The sequence below is a fragment of the Choloepus didactylus genome, chromosome 7, assembly GCF_015220235.1.
Source record: "Choloepus didactylus isolate mChoDid1 chromosome 7, mChoDid1.pri, whole genome shotgun sequence".
Lineage (NCBI taxonomy): Eukaryota > Metazoa > Chordata > Mammalia > Pilosa > Megalonychidae > Choloepus > Choloepus didactylus.
The window spans coordinates 1,582,292-1,608,347 of NC_051313.1; the positions used below are offsets into that span (position 1 = coordinate 1,582,292).

The 26,056-nt window shown below is 45.0% G+C and overlaps 1 protein-coding gene across 6 annotated transcripts in view; it reads right to left on the reverse strand.

Moving 5' to 3' along the window:
- Window positions 1-26,056, reverse strand: part of ADGB (androglobin) — a 211,555-nt gene that overhangs the window by 97,007 nt on the left and 88,492 nt on the right. For all 6 annotated transcript variants that reach the window (XM_037842491.1, XM_037842492.1, XM_037842490.1 and 3 more), the window contains exons 10-13: window positions 16,016-16,110; window positions 14,231-14,405; window positions 11,684-11,774; window positions 5,277-5,406 (exon numbers count right to left, since the gene is read on the reverse strand). In XM_037842491.1, coding sequence (XP_037698419.1) covers window positions 5,277-5,406; window positions 11,684-11,774; window positions 14,231-14,405; window positions 16,016-16,110 — 491 coding nt within the window. The remainder of the gene's footprint in view (window positions 1-5,276; window positions 5,407-11,683; window positions 11,775-14,230; window positions 14,406-16,015; window positions 16,111-26,056) is intronic.

Sequence of the window (26,056 nt, forward strand, 5' to 3'; positions counted from 1 at the left end):
TGCTTAACTCTTACAACAAAAGTTAAATTAAAAAATAATATCCCTGAGTAGATATATTTCTTGGTACAAGGCACCTTTTGTTAATACAGGGAAATTAATGAGACTATGGTTGGCAATTGATTTTCAGGAACTAGAAAGGCTAGTTTCAAATTATAGAAATAGTTCCTGAATATTTTAACAGTGAAGCATGGCAAAATAAAGGTGTACAACTTCCAACTTTTACGCAATGGAATTTAGATGCACAACTGTTTTCTCTGGAACACAGTTAAATGAGGGTAAAAGATATTATGGTATAAACTTGTAAGGACAGGTTGAGTGACGTGAACAGCTTTTTGACGTAGAGCTGATGGAGCCACTGGCGGAGCAGAGATAAACACAGCGAATGTCACGGGAAGAGAGCTCCTGGGTGCCTGCAGGGCTCTGAGAACAGGGGGTGGGCTGAACGGCCATGGAAGACGCAGACAAATTCCCACGGCCTCCCCCCATCCCGTCCGGTTTGGCATCTCGCCGCTGCCTTCTGTGCCAACAGGCTCCGAAGCTGTTGAGTGGACAGACGAAAGCAGCCGTCTCCAGGGCCGACTCTCAGACAGGGCAGACGGAAAGGAAGGCGAGCAGAGGAAGGCAGCGCGGAGACCCCCAGCCAATCCCCGAGACCCACCCCACCGCCCCCGAGCGAGATGAGGGGACCCACAACTGGAGAAGTGAGCCAGAGCCTGAGAAAAGGCCCGAGGCTGACACGGGGAGCCCACCGCCCACCTTGAGTGAGGCCGTCCACGTGCTCCACTCTCCTGGGGCAAAGCCACCAGTGGGCACGCAGTGCCCGGGCCCAGCAGCTCGGCGGAGCCTGGATTCCTCAGGTAGACCCTACACCAAGGGACCAGGCCGTTGAGGCAAGATGCGCACCTGCAGGAAAGAAGCCAGTCAGCAGGTGGGAGGGTCATAGACTGCAGGTACAGTGATGCAGGGAGCAAATGTTTCAACAGTAATATCAGAGAGGACAGAGGACATTCATCCATCAAATAAGAAACTGCTCCAAGAAGGAAACAAAGGAGAACAAGAGAAAGCTCTTGAAACTAAAAACAGGATGATTAAAATAACAAATCCAGAAGGATTAGAAGGTAGAGTTGATACAAAAGACAGAGAGATGTAAAATAAGTGAGAAAAAAACAAGCACATTAGAGAATAAATGAAGGGGGAAGGGGTCCTCCAATAAGAGATCCAGGAGGCAGAGAAGGTGTGAAGAAACCATCAAGGAGTAAAGAGTATGCCCCAGGTGAGGCCTGTGAGGTTCCTGGTAGCCAGCACAGCTCATGGAAGAGACCCGGACTAGGCCCAGCCTTGTGAAATGTCATCACAGCAAGAGTGAAAAGAAGGTCCTAAAACTTTCCAGAGAGGAAAGAGTTGCAGGTAATAGACAGCAAACCAGAGGCCGTCTGCATCTCCAGGGCTCCACTTAGAAGTAGAAAGTGAGGCATGAAAGGATGTAGGGAAAATTACAAATCAAAAAAGAAAAAAAAATTCCCTGGGACAAAAAGAAGACACTCCCTCCCCTTTTTATCAGAGCATTTACTTTAGAAAACGTGTAGTTGTGAATTCTTTCTCTGCCTCTTTGACATATATATGCACATCTTTTAAAAGCTGAATGAGCCTCTTGGCAACTTTGCAGTCGAGGAAGAGGGCCCCGATCTCACGTCAGGCCCTGGCCTCTCAGAGATTAGGTGAGTGCATTTTTCCTTGGAACACAGGCAGTCAGTAAACACCGTGGCTATCCCGATTCCCGGGTGAGTTTAGGACAAATACTGAGGCCCAGGCCCGGTCTACCTGGGGCACCTGGGAGAGATGCCGCAGCTGTGGGGCCGTCCAAACGGAGGCTTTTCAATGAGAAAACGGTTTTCCTTCTCTTCTACTGTTGTGGAGAGGTTTTCTGGGCTGGCGGGAGATTCTGCTTGTAATTCCATTTCCCCAACAAGACCTTCAACACTTTGAGGGAAGCAGTGTTCCAACTGGATTTCTCCATCCTGCCAAGCCGTAAATGCAGCGGGGGCAGCCCAGAGGCAGGGGTGGGCGTCGGGCCCTGCTGATCTTTACTTCCTGCACCCCTTCTAAGCGAAGGAGAGATGGCGCACGGCCCCACAGTTAGGGTGTACACTAAGAAAGGAGAACATCGCTTCCGGGAAACAGGAAATCCGCTGGGGGAGCAAGACAGAGGCAGTCGGAAGAGGAAGACGAGGGAGGAAAAGCAGCAGGATTCCCGCACGTCCCGTTACGGGGCGACCGCGCAAGAATGGGGTTCCGAGGGACTTTAGTTCGCCAGTGTTTGGGAAGGCCTAGCGATGTGACGTGGAAAGACAAACAGGGGAAGAAAATGCAATAATTCGCTTGTACACGACGTTGTGTAAGAAAAGAAATGCGGCGGTGACACTCCCTCCATAGCTGGAACGTGGATTCGACCAAAAGCTGAACCGCCAAGAGCGGGAGGCGAGGAAAGCGAGGCCTGGGGACGAGAAGGCCTTGGCGGGCTCCGGCGAGCGTGTCCTCGGCCGGCAGGGCTGAGCACAGGGGGGAGGCAGCTGCTTTTACGACGATCTTCTGGGTGATTTCTGATTTTTAAGAACTAGTACATGCAATAGTTTTAAAGGTTAACTTAAAGTCAGTCCACTCTCCTTGCTAGATTTCACATGTTAGTCTTCACGTTCCAATTAATTCTAAAAGGGTTGCTCACCTGTTTTGAGTCCAGGCCCCACGCTCAGCAAACAAGCAAAACCAACCAACAAGCGGCTTCACTGAGACCCGGAGCACCCCACCTTAGTCCCGATTTTAGTCCCTTCCTCCTTCAGGGATCTCTGCATCTACAGTGCTGCACTGCAGTCACAAGTACTATTATATTGCATTGGCTTGGGGTTTTACTGTAAAGTTTGAAACTGTCATAAGAATTCCTACAAAGTGATTAATTGTCTGTCTATATGCGAAAAACATAAAATTGGACTCCACATTTCATACCATACACAAAAATCAATTCCCAATGAATTAGACTTCTAATATGTAAGTAAAACTATAACATTTTGGAAGATGTAGAAACAGTTTCATGACCTCAGATTAGGGAAGGATTTCTTAAACCAGATATAAAAGCCTCAAACTACAAAAAAAAAATCCAGTTGAAAACTTTTGTTCATCAAAAAGCCCAAAGAATGTGAAAAGCTAAGATACAAACTTGGATACAGCTTTTACAAAACGATGTAACTAATAAAGAGTAAGTACCTGGATTTCACAAAAAAATCTATGAATCAATAACAAAAGACAGAGAACCCAAAGATAAATTAAGCAAAACGCATGAGCAGACCTTTGCAATGCTCAAACAAAAATGGTGAGTAAAGACGTGGAAAGATGTTCAATTGCAGGAACAATCAGAGAAATGCAAATTAAAAATAAAATGAAGACTTTTTCTTACCTGTTGGGTTGGGAAAATTGAAAAATAAATGACCACACCCTCTGCAAGTCTGTAGAGAAACCAGGGCTCAGCAGTTCTGAGTGTGAACGCACACGGGGCTAACCATGAAGGATGTTTGGCGATAACTACACAAATGTCAGATGAAATTTTACTTCTCCACCAAACAATCCCACTTCAGTGAATTTATCACGTGCACACAGAAGCACACACATATGAAATAACATAGTGCAAATTCATTCCTAGCAGCATGGTTCACAGCGGTGACAGAAACAACCCAGGAATCCCTCCCCATGTGCTGGTGCGAATAAACTACGGTTCATTCACATAATGCAATGTAATACAGCTTATAAATGAAGGTGCTCTTTCTTTCTGAACATGAAATGACCTCCAGAATATATTAAGTGAAAAATCATTTTAATTGTTAAAATTTGAGTAAAAAATGATGGGGGGGGTGAAAATCATACACACATATACTCCCCTATCTATTCACACATATATCTATCTATACATAGACACACACATACATCTCTATCTCTATCTATCCGTCTGTCTATCTATCCATCTCTATCCATCTTTCCATCTGTCCATCTATCCATCCATCCAGCCAGCCATCCATCTTTTTGCATTTACATAAATAAAGTTTCCTGCAGAGGACAGGGGTGTGAGACTGGTGTGGGGAGGCATGTAAGTGGAAGTAAGACTTCTTAGTGCATGATTGCAGCACGTGGAACCAGGTACCCAACAAACACAGGTTTTAACTCTTCATCCGCCCTCCTGTGGTGTGAACCAGTACAGAAGGGAGCTCTTGAAGGGTTATCATTAGTTGTGGTGTGACCAGATGTATCACTGGAGGCCTTGTTGAGAGAACCCAGACGTCACATTCGCGAGGAGGGAGAGGCCCTTACCATGGCAGAAAAGCCAGGGAGCCCCAGGGGTCTCCAGCAGTTAGCTCTAAATGCTACAGTCTTCAGAAGAAGGCAGAAAACTACACTATATTACAGTTGCTGCAAATCTTAGCACCACGCCTGTGAAAGGGCTCCAGTCCCCAGGCCCTCGTTTGCTCCCACGAGTCGTGCCTCCTGCCTGTGGGGTCTCCTCTGAGACTTTCTGCCGCCCCCGCAGTGGTCACCCACCGTGGAGAGTGGAGCTGAGTGTCTCATGGTGCCAACTCAGGAGGCCACACTGCTTCACAGAATTCCCCACCAACCACACTCTGACTGATGTGCAGCAGGACACGTGGGCTAAGGTTTTACAAAACCGGTGAAGGGAGACACCGAGCACTGAAGCCTGTGAACCTGGAACTGAAGAAAGGCTTGCTCATGTGCACAGATGTGCAAGAACAACCACACACCACGATGCACAAGAAGCACAATCAGCAAACGCAGCCACTCACATGATGAGATAACCCAGTCACGTACAAGCAAAAGAGATGAATCTCCTACACACGATGTGACGTGAAAGAAGTCCTAGAAAACTAACACAATAAGAGCCCATTTAAAGAAATCAGTACGAGAATTAAACTAAGCTATAAGTTGTTAATAGATACATAAACAATTGGTAAAATGGGGAAGTGTGGACTTGATTCATACAAAATCCAAACGGCAGAGAGGAAACACAACCCTGAAGAGGCTCCAGGGCTTGTCAAGAGGGTGAATACCCCATTTGCTAACCTTGGTGCTGGCTATAGGAGATGTTAGTTTTAATGTTTTTATACTGTGCAGATGTGGTCTATGCATTCTGGTGGATATATGATACATTTCACAATGTACTTCATAAGAGAAGAGATCTTTCATAACTAAGGGTTGTGCCGACCAAGAGCAGCAGCCACCTGAGATACGTTCCCTGTCACTTGGCCCAGGTCTGTCAGGCTGATGGTGGCTGTTTCGTCACCTTCGGTGAGGGGAGATAAACCAGATCCTGGAGGCTCGCCTTTCTTGATGAGAGATTTCACATAATGCCTAAGGGAAAACAAAGAAAACTCCTGTTATTTCAACCTCTTGCTTAAAGTTACTAATAACTGCAGTTTTGTCAACAATAGAAAGCTCTCGTTTTGTTCATTTTATGAGTCTCATTCATTTACAAGCAGTGATATTTTTCCCTTTCTGTTTAAAACACTGGATTTCTTTCTCCTCTGCTGAAGAAATATCAATGAATTGCTGTGAAACTTTTCTGGAAAACTCTGTTTTGAATTGACAGTCACTTTGGATGCTGATGATCAATAGGAATTCAACATCCAGAATTAATTCAACTGCCTTTCAGGGGAATGCATCTGTGAAACAGGGCTTAGAGCCAGGAATGCGGTCATGGCCTGGAATGTCCTGCCAGCCACCTCCATGCCCCGGTCATTACCATAGCTGGAGTTTCCTAGGCACTATAAGGACACTTGCAGCATGCATGTGTTAGTTAACTGTGTTTCCAAAATAAAATTAAAGTGCATGTGTCCAGGCCTCCTACACTTTCAATTTCCCGGGTAGTGTGGAGGACAATTTCTGAGTTCACCTCCCACTAACATCCCCAATTCACGCGAAGCCGCTGCTGGAGGGCAGCAGGGACACGCCCCCGGCCCAGGGACCCGCAGGTGCTCCCCGAGGGCTCCCGGGCACCCAGGACGGCGCGAGCGGCCAGCGATGCAGGGGAGGAGCGGACCCCATCCGCGTCAGGGGCCCGAGGAGACGAGCGGCCTAACGCGGGGGCATCTGCCTGTGGTCTCCAGCTCGCACGGCCCGGGGGGCTTCCTACAGGGGCAGCCTCGGCGCCCGCATCGCAGAGCCATCATCTGGGTGCGTAAATAACTTTAAGAATAAAATTAATTAGAAAAACAAAGGTGCATTAACATTTTAATAAAATTTAGGAAAATTATGTGCAGATGTGATATTTTATATTTGTAAAATATAAAAGAATTTAATCATGCTACATAATCCAACCAATGAAACTTGTAATTCCAATTTAAAGTGTATAGCTTAATATTTACTTTTAGCTTTATGATAAAGTTAAAAGGAATTTTACCTTTGTAAACAATAATAGTATGTAAAGGAAAAAAATTAAGTTCCTCCAAATATGTGATTTTGAGTATTTGATGATTTAAATAGTTGCCAAAATTGTTTAGTGCGGTCGCGTCTACTGCTTCGGGGGGCGGCCGGTTGCTGAACCCTCGGCTCTCGGACTTGCTCGGAGGGTACCGGCGGCGGGGGCTCTTTCCCGGAGGCGAGGGCGAGGCGGGGGACTTGGCCAGGTCCCCGGCGGTGGCGTGCAAGGTGTGGAGGGCGGCGAGAGGAAACAGGCGGGACGCTTTTCTTTGAGGGTGAAGAAGCCGAGAGCGTTTATTAGGGGAGAGTACACGTTTATATAGGCTGGCATAGAGGGCGGGGGTTGTTTGAAAAAGGGGCGGGAGTTGCTCTGGCAACGGTGCATGCGCACTGGCGGTGGCGGGAGTTGCTCTGGCAACGGGGGTGGCGGGCAAGATAAGGGGGGCGGTTTTCTCTGGCAAGCTTCCTGGCGCCCAACATGGGGCAAGATATTTTGGGTGAGGAAATGGGGCCTGCATGCGGCTCCACTTTCTCAGGCCCGGGGGGCTGTGGAGGGCGCTACTGCCCGTGCCCACTACCCTCCCCAGGGGCGGATCCGGTCCCCCGGCCCAGGCCCGCCAAGTTGAAGCACGTAATCAGTATCCCGCAGTTTAGCTATTGTTTTTCTTTTAAAGTACCCAAAGATAATGAATTCATGTTATAAGTGCAATTAAAAATGTTTACATATATTTAAAATTTTATTTTCAGAAATTAATAATTTATGCATAAAATGTTTTATGATAAGCTAAAAGTTTGAGGACTTTTGACTTATGAATCTGTAACAGAATCAAACTTTTAAAACCAAAGTAGCAGCAAATTCTTTTCTCTTAATACAGCTGTCTGTCCCCGTGCTCAACCTTGCCCTGCTGCTGGGGATACCCCACCACCCCACTTTCCAGGGGCAGCACTGATGTGCACAGCCGGCAGGAGTCCTGAGAATGAACATTTTAATAATCTCTCTAATAATCCCCACTTAAGCTGAGCCAATAAAAAATGTTCCTTTTAATAAGTGAACTGGCTCTGACTTGACTGCTTTTCTCTCCTCAGTTTCTAAGCCTTTCACGGGCCATAAAACGTCAAGAGAAGGTGAAGGTCATATAGAGAGGCCATTATATTTATGACCCACAAGATAAGTCATTCAATAACTACTGAAATACGAAACACATTCAAAAAGTGTGTGTTGTAAGAGTACAACTTGCTGATAGTCATGAAGCACATATGACCACACGGCGGTGTTCCCACCTGGGCCTCCCGCCCTGCCCCATGCCCCTCACCAGCAGCAGCCCCTAGCACAGCACCCAGCGCCATACATCATTTTTTTTTTTTGCTTTCCTAATGCATATTAATAAAACAAACAAAACAAACAAATGCACGAAAACAACAAAGACATACTTTCATACCAGGTTTGTTTTCTTAGTTCCCAAGTGTTTTTTGTGAGGTTCTTCCATGTTGCTTTTGTAGCAGTATTTCCACGGGTTATTGCATTATATTTGTCTCTGGTTTCACTGCCATGTGCCTGGTTTGGTTTTCTTTGTATTACTCCTGCATGGTGTCTTCAGGGCTTCTTAAACCTCGACTCTATTTTTTAAATCAGTTTTGGAGTAATTTTAGGTATTATTCCTGTTGTTATTTTGCTTATTCCCCGACCTCTCGCCCCTCTATCTGAGACCCCACTGCTACATGCTGGACGCTGACCTTCTGCAGCCCTTCCCCTCACTCCCTTACTGTGTTTGGTATTTGTGTGTGTGTTTGTTTGGACTAGTGGTTCTACTGGCTGCTGACAGAGGTTCTTAAAACCTCCTCCTGTATACCTGGAATGCCGGTGGCACTCTGTGTGTAAAATTGTGCTTCACATATTATGAAGCTCCATTTTAGCCACCTCAGATGTTGTAATTATTCTGTCTTCCTGATGAGTCATCCCAGTTATAATTATCAGGGACATCCTATACCCTTCTCTGCTGCCCCTGCCTCAGTTTCCCCTCACATTTTCTCAGCCACTCGGGCGACTTTTCATGGTTCCTCTGGTCAGAAACACAGGTTTCTGCGGGCGACCCAGCAGCCACATCTGTCCTGTTCCTCTGTTGGGGCCCGCGCTTGGGACAAAGCCATGAGAGAAATTTCAGTTGTGATCCCAGGAGGGGCTTTGTCAGTTACCCCACCACAGCAGGACATGAAAACCTTGGAGTTTTCTTTCTGCATTCACCATTCTCTGCTCAAAGTCTCTATCTTGTCATTTCTTGAACATATGAATTATTATAAGTTAATGTCCAAAAATATCAATACCTGGATTTCCAATCCATCTGCTTCTAATGTCTACTTCCCTTCTCTTGGCTCTTAATCAATTCCTTTATTTTACTTGCCTAATTACTTTTTAACTGAATGTCTAGATATTGTGCACCAAGATATAAAAACAATTTGACCACTTGACTACATTAACTACTTCCATAAAGTATTTGATCTTGACCAGGGTAGAAGCTGAATTGGATAATTGTGGAGACATCGGATAACAGGTAATTTAAATCCATCGCGAGAAGTGCAGACTCAGGTTCAATGGACCCCGTCTGCTGTGGGACTAGCCCACCTGCCCCGTGGAGAACGACAACGTCTTTTAAATGACCCTTCAACTTGTCACCCTCTACCACTTTCCCCTCAAATTGTAAAAGTGCTCAGATGTTTGCAATTAAAGACAGCTCCCCTAAACCCAAAACCTCCTCCAGCTACTTGGCCTGTCTTTATTCTCCTTTCATGGCCACTATTCTTAAAATATTCATCCATCCTTTGTTACGTCCACTTCCTCCTCCAACATGGCGTCTTCCTCGGTCTGTGGTTATCAATAACGTGCAGATTGCCAAGTTCAGCAGATACTTCTCAACCTGCCATCCCAAGTAACAAAGCATTTTTTCTTTCTCTAGGTAAATAAATTTTTACATGCAAGATGTGTAGAAAAAAAGACCAACTTCTTTAATATTTTCAAATTATTGTTTTTAAAAGTTAAATATAACTTGCCTGTATATAATGAATTTGGTAATTGATCCAACAATAGTGTAGGCTGAAAGAAATTTTTCCCATCTGAATTGACTATGACAATAATTTAGCTGCTGGTTATTAGAGTATTTACACTGCAACAGTACTGGCTGCAGCTGAGGCTGTGTGTCCACGGAGGATGGGACCAGTTTCCACTCCTCGGTGCAGCCCTGTTCGCCTGCGGTGGGATCTGGCGCAGAGCGGGTACTTAATACACGTCTGGTGAATCAACGAAGGAATTAATGAAGGCATTCACAGACTTTCACTACCTTTATAGAGGAGAATACTTGGAAAAGGAATTATTTTATTTGGTTATAGTACACCTAAAATTACAAATACTTACGTGGCTCAGCACAAAGAGCATTCCTTTTATTCTAAACCTGTTAACAATTTTCCAGTACTTTTAGGTGCAATTCTTGCATATCTGAAGAATTCCTCCATTGAGTTTCGTACCCTCTGTTCCTGTCTTCTACTATTCCTTTAATATGTCATAAAATTTGGCGCAGATTAAAATAATGCACATTTTGACCAAATGATTTGCTACTGTATTAATGACAAACATTCAATTTCAGAGAGTGCCGTGTAGTAGCAGTTGGGACTGTTTGTGCTCCAGTTACTAATTCATGGTAACTTTATTTAAAAAAGTGAATTTCTTTGCCTTTTATAACTTAAAGCCCGGGGGGAAGAGGAAATGAGTCACACTTCCTTCTTCTACTAGAAACCTGATAAGATGAATGGAGGGGGCATGTACTTGTGGTCAAGAAATCGAAGGTCAGTCATGTCGTGACACGCGGTGGCAAGCTGGAATATGTAATTTTAACAGCGTCACAGGTCTCCTCCCCCCAGGAGAATCACCTGCAGACCACATTGGACACGCGGGTGTTCTGGGTTGAACCGTGGCCCCCAGTGACACAGTCAAGCCCTAACCGCATCCTTAACGTGGAAACAGGGTCTCTGCAGAAGTGGCCAAGTTAGACGAGGAGGCACTGGAGCAGCTGAGTCCAGGAGCACAGGTCCTTTAAGAGGAGGGGGGCGCACAGATGCACAGACATACAGACACAGACACACAGACACAGATGCAAATGCACAGGCACAGATACACATGGTGGTGTTGGCAGCCCCAGCTTGGTGCTGTGCCAGGGCAGCCACCATCTGGGGCCCCTGGGGCAGCCACGAGGGTCCTGGAGGAGGAGGGTCCCTGGCCGGTGGGTGCTCGAGAGAAGCAGGCGGAGGGACGGGCTCTTGGCTCTTTTAATTGTTGGGTTGCTCAAAGATGACCAGAACACAATGCGCCCTTGGTCCTCCTGCTGTCCATCAAACCCCAGAAAAACCTGCTACGTACTCAGGTGTCTGTCTGTCTGTTCCTGGGGGACGGGAAATGGGGGACAGGGCCAAGTTCTGGGTCTAACTGGGCTGGTGACGTGGAGAGAAGGGGAACGAGGGGCCGCTGGAGCCGAGCCGGGAGGGGCCCGGGCCTCAGAGGCCGCGAAGCTGTCCAGGCCGCAGACAGGAAGTGCAGGCAGAAGAATGCACCCCCGGGGAGGGGCAGGAGAGGGCACCCCAAGAGGCGGGCCCTGTGGCGAGGCGGTGGGAAGGCCACCGAGCCTCCCAGCACTTTCCTCAGAGGCTGCAACATGCCCTCCGAGGTGCGCGGTGACGGTGGCCGGGCCCGGCCTGGGTGACGCGTGGACGCCGAGGAGAAGGGGCCCCGAGCCAGGAGGCCCCGGGCGCATGGAGGCCGCTCCTCCCCTCCCCACCCAGTCCCCACACAGTTGCTGAGCCCCTGACTTGGTTTTCGGGACTCCCCTCATTTCTGGCAAACAGGAGCTTTGGGGTCCGGTGGTCAGCACAGCTCACTGTAACTGCTCACCGACCCCTGGCTTCCACGAGGCACAAGAGTGATCTTTGCAGGAGAAACACGGCCTCACGTAGAACAGGTGAACGGGAAATATGTCAGTGAATTGATGAGGCCACGGCTAAAAGCTACAAAGAACCCAGGAGACTCCCTGCAATGTGTTTTTACATGTATAATTGGTCACTTCCCTATGTTGGTATTCTCTGAAATGCTCCCGAGTGTTACTGAAACCACAGAAATCCCAAATGAGTTGTCAGCAAGGCATGTGTGGGGAAGACACTCTGTACTCACGTTTCCGTTGGAATCGTCATTGGAGTCATTCTGTAGTTCAGAAACGGACTTGAGATCTCAAGAAACTGATCAGGTTTCTTTGTGATTGTTTCTAAAAAGAAGCAGTTGGGAAGAGTGATGTACAACCTTTTATTTAAAATTGGTCAGACTCGGGTTTGATGCAGTGCTGATTGGATCGGCTGCTCACCCAGCACCTGCGCAGCGCCCGGCAGGGCTGCCCTGGGGTCAGCGCGGCTCGTGGAGGGGCCTTCGCAGACCTCGCTGCCTCCCAGACGACAGGGTGCGACGGTCCCCGCAGATCAAGTTATCTAGCAAGGGCCCCGCAGTTATCACTCGGCATTTGCCGCCACTTCAAGCACAACAGTGACTTTCTGGAAAAGCCTTTTACTGAGGAAAGGTGTTCTCTTGGGACGGAAACATGGAACAGGGCGCGGGTCGTGAGTAGCGAAGGAAGAGCAGGTGAAGGGGGGTGGGGAACTCCTGGGTGTCTGAGTCCATCTGGGGGCTCGGAGCGTCCACGGAGCCGGGGCCCGAAAGGAAGGTGAAGAGGATGCCCTTCAGGAAAAGCAAGGCCCGGCCCGGGCTCGCCATGTGCTGTCCTTCCAGCCTCCCCTCCCACTGTCCAGTGTCCACTTCAGAGAGCAAACCCTGCAGAGAGGAGGAAGACGAGCGTGTGGAAGCAACAGCTTTATGGGAGCCCGATCGTTGGGTTTTCTTTCTCAGTTTACGGAAGACGGTGACTTAGACAGAGTTATACAACAATCAGTGGCAAAATCACACAAAAGCTAGACTTTCAGTAGTTGACCCTCCACTCAACCATTCCTGGAGGCTTTGAACGAACAACTGTTTTAAGTGTGTCTCCATGAATTTAAGTAAAATAGAGCACTCTAAAGGAAACGATTTCCTTTCTGTTGAAATGCCATGGGGATGCTGGCCCCTGGTTCAAGAGGGACAAAGGGAAGGAAGGAGAGAAGAAAGGGAGGGAAGGAGAGAGAGGGGAGAGCGCGTGAGGGAGGAAGGAAAGAATAAACACCAAGAAGCTGCTGTAAGATGCACCTGCTGGCGCCAACAGCCCAGTGCAGAAATTCAAGGGAAGTCGGGAAAGGGCTGAAACGCTGGAGGTGGGAGGGGAGAGGGGCTGGACCTGCACAGAAACTGAGCCCCGACCCGTCCCCTCTCTGTCCACACCAGACCCCCTTCATCTTTGCTGTTTTGTGGCGAGGATAAAACACGTGCCAGAGAAGTCTTTGCCACCAGCTGTACTGGCTTTAGCAAAGCAGCAGAAAGCAGATGTGAGGAGAGTCACGCTGCTGGTGGCTGTTTCTATTCTGAAATACGTGCATCGTGGTAGAAGTGGGAGGACAGGGCTGGCCACCATTCCCAGCTCTGCGGCTACTGGAGGTTGAGGGTCCCGGCTGTCCCGTCGCCCCACGATGCACATCGTGGCAGAGAATCGGTTCTCTTGACCCCGCAGGGAGGGTCCACAGCATAGGAGCTGGGGCAGGGGCCACAACAGCTGCAAAGGCACTCCGGCCCCCCAGGGTGCAAGCCCTGCCTCAGGGGACCCCCACTCACGGCACACCTGTGGGCTTCGCAGCAACGCCTCAGGAGGCACGTGCTGTGACCCCTCCCTCGGGGACAGGTGTGGGGGTGCAGCCTCTAAGGCGTCGAGGGTGCCACGGACCCATACTGAACTCGCAGGGTTGGAAGGTGGAGAGGCCTTCGAGAAGACGAAGGGAGGAAATGCAAAATCAAGGAAATAAGCACAGAACAAAGTAAAAGACCTTCTGGAATGGAGGTCATTTAAGCTTCTGGAAATGGAATCAGATATGTGCATAACCCTAGCACTCCAATTCTTTGTCATCCTCCATTAAAAACTGCAAATGCTAAATGAGCCACAAAGGCTACGCATGTTAAATGAACATCCCCCGATGACGAGCTATTCCGCTGTGCTTTAATCTTTTGATTGTGTCTCTTCTTTCCTAATCCCTTCTGCCCACGTCCGTCTCTGCTCTAAAGGGCTCTTCAATCCTGGAACCCTCCACTCCTCTCTCTCCACCCTGGTCCCGGCCCCACCCCAAGTCGGTGCTCATGAAAAAGGAGAGAAAATGAGGATTCAGAGGGAAAGCAATCGGGGTGAGGGCTCAGGGGGGACACAACGAGGTGAGAACCTGCCCACCGTGGGGCCTGCAGGGTCACCGAGGGGCTACGGAGCCAGTGCGAGAGGAATTCTGAACGTGAATCGGTCCACCCGAGAGGACGCCCGAGGTGTCCACGTTAGACTTCCTCCCCAGTGGCTCAGCGTGGGCTACGCGGGGTCTCCACGACTCACCAGCCAGCCGCCTCCCCATCCCGTCAGGAACGGCCCTCAGGACAGCCACCCCGGCACGCCTGCTTCGGTGTGGACGTGAACCCACACGCTTGGGCCAAGGAGGGTTGGAGGAACGGGTGGTTTATCCCGACACACCCTCTCAGACAAAACGATCCGCCCTCACGTCGAGACACGGTGAGTTAGAAGGAGTTCGCTAATGACAACATGCAACCCACCTTGGGCTTCGTCTGTGATGACCGTCTCCTTTTTCTGACGGACGAATTTCCAGGCAGGGGTGGGCAGAGGTTTGGGTGGTGCCAGGAGAGGACAGGACCGCGTTCTGGTCACCAGCACCGGGTGGCTGCAAATGTGGGAAAGCCCGTACTCTCGGAGCTTCTCAGCAGAATCTGCCTAAAGGGCAGAAGGCAGACGGAAAATAATACTTTTGTGATTACAAAAGATACTACCACTGCTACAGAGATATGGTAGAAAAAAATGAAAACCAACTCATTTCTACTTTTAACAAAAGCACTATCACTATCTGTATTTCTCTCCATCTTTTCATTTTTCTGGGCCCTGTTCCTTATTTATAAAACAAGAGACTAAAACGAGATGACACTGTTTGTTCTAAATGGTTAAGATTCCATGAGATTGCAGAAGATCTTAGCACATCAGTTAGGGACTAGCTCACCCTAAGGTGCCTACCCTAACAGAAGCTGAAAGCCGGAGCCAGGCTGGGAGTGCCCACGGTCAGTGTGTCGCAACGGCATGGCCAGTGCAGACCCTGTGCTGATTCCACAGACCCCGGGCCCTTTACGCCTTTGTCGATCCCCAAAGGGAAGATTTAAATGCTCTCTATGCCCTGATCCCCACCTGCACACCCCACATCTCCCATGGCCTCTGAGGCTTCTGCCCCCGTAATCTGTTCAGAGCCTTGTAGATCCCTGAACCCAGTGGGGTCATCTTCACCTGAAGACCTTCCAGTAGGTTCCCTCCGCTTCCTTCCCGATTCCTCACCTGGCGTCAACCCGCTTCCTTTGGGCAGGCCCCCCGAGCATCCACCAGACAGGGTGGTGTTCCCCAGGTGCCCCCACCGACTCACTCATCATCTGTGAGCCACTCGACAAACGCCGCTCAGGGCCTGAGCCCGTCGCTCACCTGCGACCCGTTCCCTGCTCTGCTTGGGTATCCCTGGCACCCGACACTCGTTAGCACGTAAGAGATGATCAATACACGCTGCAGCTTCAACCACTGAACCAGCAGATCAGGCCACTGAGCTCTGTAGTCTGAACTCTCAAAACTAATGTATTTTCTGAGTAGTTTGGCCAGAAGTTCAAGTGGAGGCTCTGGATCCGTTTCTTTCTGGAAGGCACCCACCCAACCCCTGTTTTGTGCTCTGAGTAATTCCAAGGCAGTGATAGTGTAAGGCATTCCTAGATATAGAAAATTTAGAAAATATGGTCAAAGGGAATAAAATAAAAATATTCCCATTGACCATACCTTTCTAAATTTTCTATCATTTGTCAAATATATAAAAAGGCAATTAACATTTTTATTTGTGTGTATTATTTTAAGATAGATGGAAGGTCCTAGCAGTGGTTTGACAGCTTTGGTTGTGAATTTATTTAAATCATCTTATGCTAAGAAAATATGTGTGACCCCTTTATGAGAAAGTAGTTTATTATTACCAGCAATGATTTACACTGTCACTGGAATATATAATTTCTGTGCCTTTTCTCGTGCTTATAATAGAAGGAATCTATAAAATAAATCTAACTATATTCTTCTTTGTTTCTATTTTACAAAGAATTATTATTGCAACAATCTAAGATAGTTTTGGATATGCCAAGTCCTTTAGTGGTCAAATGCACTGAATTTTAAACATAAGGAAACTGAAATTCAGGGATAGAATTTAGATTGAATTCTGGTACAGCTTCTACTACAGAAAGTAATCGCACACACACACACACACACACACACACACCATAAGTGGCACTGTGATGCTGGTATTGAGTGCTTACCATCTTCTCTAATGAAAAGATCTTCTCTTCAAACAAGTAGAGAGGGGTAAAGGTAGCGTACACCACCATGGGAGGGGACTGCGTGGTTGAGGAACCTGTGAAAGCAGACACATCGGTTAGGTCACTAAAATTCCAGCCAAAGTGGGTCTCCCGACCGTTCATCCAAGACTGACCAAATTAGTGATTTTAAAATTGAAATGTTTCTTATTTTGTGATAGAATCATTAGCAAATGAATCTGGAAGGTCTAATTCTTGTAGAAGTTGCTTTTGAGCATAACTTATTAGATCTTCTACATCTGCCTTAACATTCCTGAAATCGCTATCTTTGATTGAAGATGTTTTTGTTCTACAAAGATCTGACTAACCACTGTATTACATAACATGTTTGTAAATAAATAATATCTTTAGATCCATAAAATATAAATGAGATATGAGCCCAGGATCTCTCTAGAATGGATCAAGATGAGAAATATGCCAAATTATAGAAACACACTTTTTCCTTTTTAAAATTAAACTGTGTATCATGTTCATGGATCATGCCAATGCACAGACCTCTGTTTTGCTAAACTGCCTGTCTGAGCAGCCAGTATTTATGTGAACTTCTTGTCCATGGTGTTGGACACCACTCTATGTCTACATGTGCATCTCCCCAACTAACTTTAAGGTTTCAGTGTACGATGGCCAAGCTCATACTCTGGCTTAGTCCTCAAAGGACCTTGCACAAAATACACAGTTTTAAAATTGCCTGACGGTCTCAAGTCCAAAGATGCAACCATATAATTCTTTCTCTTAAGAAGAATGAATGAAACATTCTTCTTATTAAGAAAGAAAGAAGTAGAAGGGAAATCCTCTGCATGGAGTTTATGAATATTAACTTCTTCTGCTCCCACCATCAGATAAAACGATTTGATAGACCCACACTGAAGCCAAGTGGCCCCAGTCAGCAATGACGAGACACCCTGAACTCTACGTAGTTTTCTCACTGATAAATAAAATTAAAGTCCTTCAGTAACTCCTTCGGTAACACCCCTCTCCAGCTGAGGGATGGGGGTGAGTTATGTCAAAGAAGGTCCCGACAGTTAGAACTACTAAATATTAAAACAGATAAAACTCTAAAAATCTGCTTCCATCTATCTGCAGAAATTTTTGCTCAAGAAGGGAGATAGTCATGACCTTTTCAGGTGGATGGTTAACATCTGATCTGGCCCTGAGGTTGGCGAGGAAGGTGAGGGGTAGAGCAAAGTGGGGAGAGGGTCTATCTCGGCCTGGCTGCAGAGCAGGATTAGGCTCATTGCAAAACCCAGCCTGAGGTTCAGATGTTAAATCTATCCCTCTGTTTCCTCTAGTCCTGCAGTACTTTGATTTCAGAAGAGCGAAAACAGAAGGAAAACACTGACAATCATTTATGACATTCATAGATAATAAAACTGGAATTAGAATAAGAAGAAAAATTAAGCAAATGATCAAGAGCAACCTGGAATTGACTGACTAAGTCATTCTAAGCTTTGGGCTCCACTTGAGGGTGCTAAATGAGAATGGAGAGAGAAACTAAGCTGGCGGCTAGGTGAGACAGGGCTAAGGAACACCTCCATGAAAAACACTAGATAAGAACCAGAGAGTGACCCAGAATACCGGTTACAGCGATGCGCCAGCTGGACGAGTTCTGCTAGTATCACAGGGGCCGTATACTTGGTGAAACCGAGAGTCTGCATTCTGAAACGAGTGAGTAAGCTGGCTGGAAGACCCGCAGCCGCGCGGTGATCTCGGGAAGCCAGGGTTTGGTGTTTGGAGACCAACGGGCTCTTTTTAAAAAAAAAAAAAAGGGAAAAACCCAGGAGCAGCTGCAGCTGCGATTGGGGGAACCATGCAGTAAAACACAGCAAGAGGGGGCTGGGCTGGCCTCTCGGTGTCTGGCCTGGAAGATAGCCCACTGCAGATACCCTTGGGGCCAGGGGAACGGAGGGGAGAACCAGAAGCAGAAAGAAACCCCGCGGCTAGCAGCTGGCTCCCCGGAGGACTGGATATACTCCTGCCTGGGGCTGTGCCCACAGCCCAGAGCCCCGCCAGTTGTCCCAGAGCTGGGAAGGAGGAACTGTGTGAGGAGGGGTGTGTGGAGACACCCCATTTGGCCATCTTTGCATAAGGCTGAAAGTGCCCTGGCACGGCCCGGTGGCCCGGGGCTTCCCTTGAGGGATGGCGCGCACTGGTGACATAGCACGGCATTCCCTCGTCAGAGGTCCTGGAGGATTGCAGCTGGGTGGGGGGACCCACTCGGAGAACCCAGGGACACTACGCCAAGTCCAGTGGTTTGTGGGGCTGAAATGAAATGAAGGCTTAGACTCTTGCGGTGGCCTTAATCTCCGGGAACCTGGGGGATTTGAATATTGAGGCTGTCCTTCCTCCTTGGCCACCGGGACACACGCCCCACATTCAGGGCAGACAGCTCCAGCAACACACCCAAAGTGAGTTCTCCAACTGAACCCCACAAGAATCATCTCCCCACACACCATGGGGAGAAGGTGGAGAACTGACTTGAGAGGTATAGGTGACTCACAGACGCCATCTTCTGGTTAGTTAGAGAAAGTGTATGCCAACAAACAGTGTTTCTGAAAAATTAGATAGGTATTTTTTTTACAACTTGAAAGAGGCTTCCATCTATCTGCAGAGATTTTTGCTTTCTTGAGCAGAGAAAATGCCAAGAGGCCAAAAACAACAGAAAAATCTCAACGCATATGATAAAACCAGATGATATGGAGAATCCAACTCCAAACACACAAATCAAGTTATCGGAAGAGACAAAGTACCTCACACAATTAATCAAAGAACTACCTCGAGGAACCAAAACATGGCAAAGGATTTAAAGGACATCAAGAAGACCATGGCCCAGCATATAAGCGATATAAAGAAGACCCTAGAAGAGCATAAAGAAGACATTGCAAGAGTAAATAAAAAAATAGAAGATCTTATGGAATAAAAGAAACTGTTGGCCAAATTAAAAAGACTCTGGATAGTCACAATACAAGACTAGAGGAAGCCGAACAACATCTCAGTGTCCTAGAAGTCCACAGAACAGAAAATGAAAGAACAAAAGAAAGAATGGAGAAAAAAATAAAAAAAATCGAAATGGATCTCAGGGATACGATAGATAAAATAAAACATCCAAACTTAAGACTCATTGGTGTCCCAGAAGAGGAAGAGAAGGGTAAAGGTCTAGAAAGAGTATTCAAAGAAATTGTTGGGGAAAACTTCCCCAACCTTCTACACAATATAAATACACAAAGCATAAATGCCCAGTGAACTCCAAATAGAATAAATCCAAATAAAACCACTCCGAGACATATTCTGATCAGACTGTCAAATACTGAAGAGAAGGAGCAAGTTCTGAAAGCAGCAAGAGAAAAGCAATTCACCACATACAAAGAAAACAACATAAAACTAAGTAATGACTACTCAGCGGCCACCATGGAGGCGAGAAGGCAGTGGCGTGACATATTTAAAATTCTCAGAGAGAAAAATTTCCAACCAAGAATACTTCATCCAGCAAAACTCTCCTTCAAATTTGAGGGAGAGCTTAAATTTTTCACAAACAAATGCTGAGAGACTTTGCCAATAAAAGACCTGCCCTACTTCAGATTCTAAAGGGAGTCCTACCAACAGAGAAACAAAGAAAGGAGAAAGAGATATAGAGAATTTTAACAGGCATATATAGTACCTTACATCCCAAAGCACCAGGACACCCATTTTTCTCTAGTGATCACGGATCTTTCTCCAGAAGGGACCATAAGCTGGGACATAAAACAAGCCTCAAGAAATTATAAAAAAAAAATTGAATATACTCAAAGCACATTCTCCAACCACAATGGAATACAAATAGAAGTCAATAATTTTTGAACTGTAACTCCACTATTTACTTCCTACATGATATAAATTACACAAACTCTAACGACAAATCAGTGGTTTTGAACTCAATGTAAAATATGTAATTTTAGACAACTATATAAAGGTGGGGGAATGGAGGAGTATAGGAACATAGTTTATGTGTCCTATTGAAGTGAAGGTGGTATCAAAGAAAAACAAGATTGTTGTGGATTTAAGAGGTTAATTTTAACCCCCACAGCAAACACAAAGAAATTATCAGAGAATATAACCATAGAGATGAAATATAGAGTTTGGGTTAAGAGAAATGGGGGAAGGGGCAATGGGGAGTTAAGAAATGAGTGTAGAGTTGCTGTTTGAGGCGAAGGGAAATTTCTAGTAATGGATGGTGGGAAAGAGCATTACAACATTCTAAATGTGATAAATATCACTAATGAAAGGCTAGGGAGGGGGTGGAATGGGAAGATTTAGGCTGTATATATGTTTCCACAACTGAAAAAAAAAAAAAAAGACAGTCTAAATAGATGACAATTGAATGCCAAGGATGAACTTGGATGGGATTGGAGGATAGAGGACAGGTAGCTCAAAGGGACACAGTTGAGACATAAGATAAAGGAAATATAGAATGTAAGCTTCATATTATTGTTGAATCTCTTGTACTTCTTAGCTGTGCTTAATGGGATTGCATAAAAGAATGTTCTTGTTCATGGGAAGTGTATACGTGAACTATAGTATATGTTCAAGGATGTGTGCAGCTAGCTCTCATATGTTCAGAAGACAGAGCAATAGATGATGGATGATAAGATAGGGAGGGAGGGAAAGAAATAGCGATGTGACAGCATGTTAAAGTTGGTGGATTGAGCTATCAGGGGAGGGGGGTCAGGGTATGATGGAATTCTGTGTATGGGGTTAGTACTGTTTTTGCAACTGTTCCTATAACTTTGAATTTATTTCAAAATAAAAAAATTAAAAAGGCACATCTATAGTACATAGTTTCAGCCCTAATCTCATACCTGAATTTTCACTGAAATCCTACTTAAATTTTCTCAACTCTCTCCACTGATGATCAGACTACAGAAATATTTTACCTATAAGTAAGAAAGGCTATTGATTTTTATTTGAATAAAATGGCAGTACTGGGAAAAAAATGAGAATGGAAATATAATTATAAGAGGGAGGCACTTAACAGAGCAGATTGGGTATGCATGGCTGGAATTACCCACAAACAAAACAGACTGGAACTACTGGATGACCAAGATGGCAGCTTAAGATCCTCCAGGCCTCTGTTCCCAACAGAATCTTCCAGCGATTAACAAAAACTGGCAGATCCATCTTCCTCAGAACCCAGAAAGGCAGTTAAAGGGATGTAGTGACTGAGTGAGTGCCAAATCAAGAAGACACAGCTTTAAAACCAGTAGGGGAATCTCATGGTGCCCTTGCTGGGTCCTCCCAGACCAGTGTGGAGCCAGCCTGTGCTCCCACTGTGTGTCCCTGGCCCTGTTCTGGAGGGAGCAGAGTAACCCCTGTGCGCATACTGGGGTGCTTGCATGTCAGTGCCAATCTGTCAGGTGGCAGCCTGAAAGGCTGAACCAGGAAACTTGTCTCTGGCTCACCCTCCCAGAGCTTGCCCTGCAGACAGAAGCAGCTTGCAGACTGTAAAGCTGGGTAAGAAGCAATTAAGCCAAGGAAGCCTGGAGCAAAGGATTATCTGCTTTACATCACATAATGGAGCACCTGAGAGTGGGAGAAAGTCTGTTCCACAGGGAGTGGAGGGGAAATTCAAATTCCTGTAAAAGGGGTAATTCCTAAGCCCAGGACAAAACACAGGATCAGAAAGGATGGACAGGACCCTGTGCTTCACTTCCACCTCAGGCTGACAAAACAAGTTTTAATAAATGTAAAAATACTGAAATCATACAATGTGTCTTCTCTGACTACCACGGAATGAAGCTAGAAATCAGTAACAGAGGGAGAATTCGCAAATATGTGGAAATTAATCAACACCCTCTTAAAAAAGCAATGGGTCAAAGAGGAAATCACAAGGGAAATTAGGAAATATCTTGAGACAAATGAAAATGAGAACACAACATAACAAAACTTATGGGAAGCAGCAAAGGCAGTGCTAAGAGGGAAATTTATAGACTGACAAAAATAAAAGGAGAGAGGATACAAACAAATAAAATCAGAAATGAAAGGGAAGACAGTATTACCAACCTCACAGAAATAAAAAATATTATAAGACAATACTATGTATAACTATATGCCAACAAATTAGACAACCTAGATGTAATGGGCAAATTCCTAGGAACATACAAACTACCTTCACTGACTCGAGAAGAAATAGAAGATCTCAACAGATCAAATACAAGTGACGAGATTGAGTCAGTAATCAAAAACCTCCAAACAAAGAAAAGCCCAGAACCAGACGGCTTCACTGGTGAATTTTGCCAAACATTGCAAGAAGAATTAACACCAGTCCTGCTAAAACTCTTCCAGAAAATTGAAAAGAAGGGAACACTTCCTAACTCATACAAGGAGACCACATCACCCTAATACTAAAGCCAAATAAAGATACCACAAGAAAAAAAAATCACGGACCAATATCCTTCATGAACATAGATGCAAAAATCCTCAACAAAGCACTAGCAAATTGAATCAACAGCACATTAAAATGATAATGCATCATGATCAGGTGGGATTTATCCCAGATATGCAACAGTGGTTCAGCATAAAAAAATAAATTAATTAAATGCAAAACATTCATAGAAAAAAGGGGAAAACCCCACATGATCATCTCAACTGATGCAGAAAAAGCATTTGACAGAATCTAGCACCTTTTCTTGATAAAAACTCCCAGAGAACTGGTAATAGAAGGCAACCTCTTCAACATGAAAAAGGACATATGTTAGAAACCCACAGCTGACATCACGCTCGGTGGGGAGAGACTGAAAGCCTTCCCTCTAAGATCAGGAGTAAGACAAGGATGCCCACTGTCACCACGGTTATTCAACATTGTACTGGAAATTCTAGCCAGAGCAGTTAAGCAAGAAAATGAACAAAAGGCATCCAAATTGGAAAGGAAGAAGAAAAACGTTCCCTATCTGCAGATGACACAATCCTATATACAGACAATTCTGAAAAATCCACAACAAAGTCACTAGACCTAATGTATTCACAAAGTGGTGAGACTCAAGAGCAGCAACAACAAAAATTCAGTAGTGTTTCTGTACATTAGTAACAAACAGTATGAACAGGGAATCATATTGTAAATTTCATTTACAATAGCAACTAAAGTAATCAAATATTTAGGGATAAATTTAACAAAGGATATAAAGGACTCATTCAGAGAACTACAAAACATTGCTAAAATAAAAGAAGACCTAAACAAATGGAAGGGCCTGCTGTGTTCATGGATTGGAAGAAAATATCATTAAAATATCAATTCTACTCAAAGCAATTGACAGACTCAATGCAATCCCAATCAAAATTTCAACAGCATTCTTTGCAGAAATGGAAAAGCCAACCATCAACTTTATGGAAAGGTGAGGGGACCCAAAAAGCCACAACCGTCATGAAAAGGAAGAACTATGTTGGAAGACCCATACTTCCTGATTTAAAAACATATTACGAAGCTACAGTAATCAAAACAGCATGGTACTGGCACAGGGGCAGGCATATAGACCAATGAAATCAAACTGAGAGTTTGGAAATAGACCCTCACCTCCATGGCCAATTGAGTTTTGGCAAGGATGCCAAGTCCACTGAGGAAAAAATAGTCTCTTTCATGAACAAAACTGGGAAAACTGGATATCCATATGCAAGAGAAGAAAAGGTGGACTCCCACCTTGCACCATACACAAAAATCAACTCAAATGGATCAAAGACCTAAATTTAACAACCAGAATTATAAAACTTCTAGAAGAAAACATAGGGAAGCATCATGGTTTACTATCCAGAGTATTTAAAGATATCCTACAACTCAACAACAAAAAGACAAACAACCCAAATAAAATATGGACAAAATACTTGAATAGACTTTTTTTCCAAAGAAGATATACAAGTGGCCAAAAAGCACATGATAATTTGCTCAAGATTAGCCACTGGGAAATGCAAATCCAAATGAGATAACATTTCTCACCCACTTGAATAGCTACTAGACCATAAAAAAATAGGAAAATGACAAGTGTTGGAGAGGTTGTGGAGAAAGAGAAAACTCATTCATTATTGGTGGGAATGTAAAATGATTCAACCACTGTGGAGAACAGTTTGGTAGCTCCTCAGTAAGTTAAGTATAAAATTACCTTATGACCCGGCAACCCCACTTCCAGGTATATATCCAAAAGAATTGAGAGCAGGGACTCAAATTGATATTTGCACAATGATGTTCATAGCAGCATTATTCACAGTTGCCAAAAGTGGAAGCAACCAAGTGTTCATCAACTGATGAATGGATAAACAAAATGTGGTATATATATATACAATGGAATATTATCAAACTGTAAAACAGAATGAAGTTCTGATACATGTGATAACATGGATGAACCCTGATGAATTCACATTGAGTGTAGTAAGCAAAGCCAGATATAAAAGGACAAATACTGTATGCTCTCACTGATACAAAATATTTAGAATAAGCAAAGGCATTGAGTCAGAAACTCAAATAGAGTTTACCAGAGGTTTAGGGGTATGGAATGGGGAGTTAATTCTTAATTGGTAGAGTTTCTGTTTGGGGTAATGGAAAAGATTTGGTGATGGATGGTGGTGTTGGGAACACAACATTGTGAAGGCAATCAACAGCACTGAATCTTATATTTGAATGCTGTTCAGTTTGCTAATGCTGCCATTATGCAAAATACCAGAAGTAGATTGGCTTTTATAAAGGGGTTTTATTAGGTTACAAATTTACACTTCTGTGGCCATAAAAGTCTCCAAACTAAGGCACTCAAAAGAGGATATCTTCACTGAACAAAGGCCGATGGCATCCGGAACACCTCTGTCAGCTGGGAAGGCACATGGCTGGCGTCTGCTGGTCCTTTGCTCCCAGGTTGTGTTTCAAAGTGGCTCTCTCTAAAAAGTTTCTGGGCTCCTCTCTCTCAACTCCTGTGCATCCTTGATTCTTTCTCCCAGCGCATTTCTCTCTAAGCATCTGGGGGTCCTCTCTTAGCTTCTCTGGGCAAACTCTAGGCTTCATCTTTTAGTTTAGCATCTCTAAACATCCTTCTGTCTGCATCTCCAAGCATCTCTAAACGTCAGCAAGCAACTGGGTCTGTGTTGGCTCTTAGCTTCTCTCTTAAATACTTCAGAGAACTAGTCAAGACCCACAATGAGTGGGCGGGGCCACACCTCCATGGAAATAATTCAGAGGTTCCACCCTAATCAATAGATTAATCAATCTGCCCCCACAAGATTGCATTAAAGAACATGGCTTTTGGGGGGACATAATATACCCAAACTGGCACAAACGTGTTTAAAAGAGGAAATTTTAGATTGTATGTATACTAGTAAAATAAAAATAAAAAACAGAACTGTACAACTCTAATGTACACAATGGACACAGTGAATAGTATAATTATAATAATATTGCTTCATTGATTTTAAGAAAGGTACCACAGTTATTCAAGGTGTTTTTTAATAGGGAAAATTGGGGAGAAGTGGGTTATGGGAACTCTGTATTTTCTGCATGATTTTTCTGCAAACCTACAACTTGTCTACTAAAAATAAATAAATTTAAAAAAATGTTTCATTTATCAACATTTCATGTTAAGAATCATGAACATGTAACCAGAAATTTACCATTAAGAACCACAAATGATATAATAAAGCGCAATCTTAGATAACAATGGGAAGATGATATGGATTTAGTGGGAAATGAGATTTATGAGACATGGACAGCAATCACTCCTTTTTTGAAATAGCAAATGAATAAACAGCTTCAAACAGTTTCCTAAAATGTGTTTCCTGGACCAGTAGTCCTACAAAAGAGTTCTCGGACAACAAAAAGTTCTGAGGTCAAAGAAGTTGCATGGTTAGGGAAAAAAAAAGAATCACCAAGTTCGTTTGACCCAGGAAAGACATTCCCGCCCACCTTGCGCTCTCCACTGGGTTTTCACTCCCACAGCAACTAGTGTCTCAATCAATAAATGCTCTTTAGAATGTATCATGGAA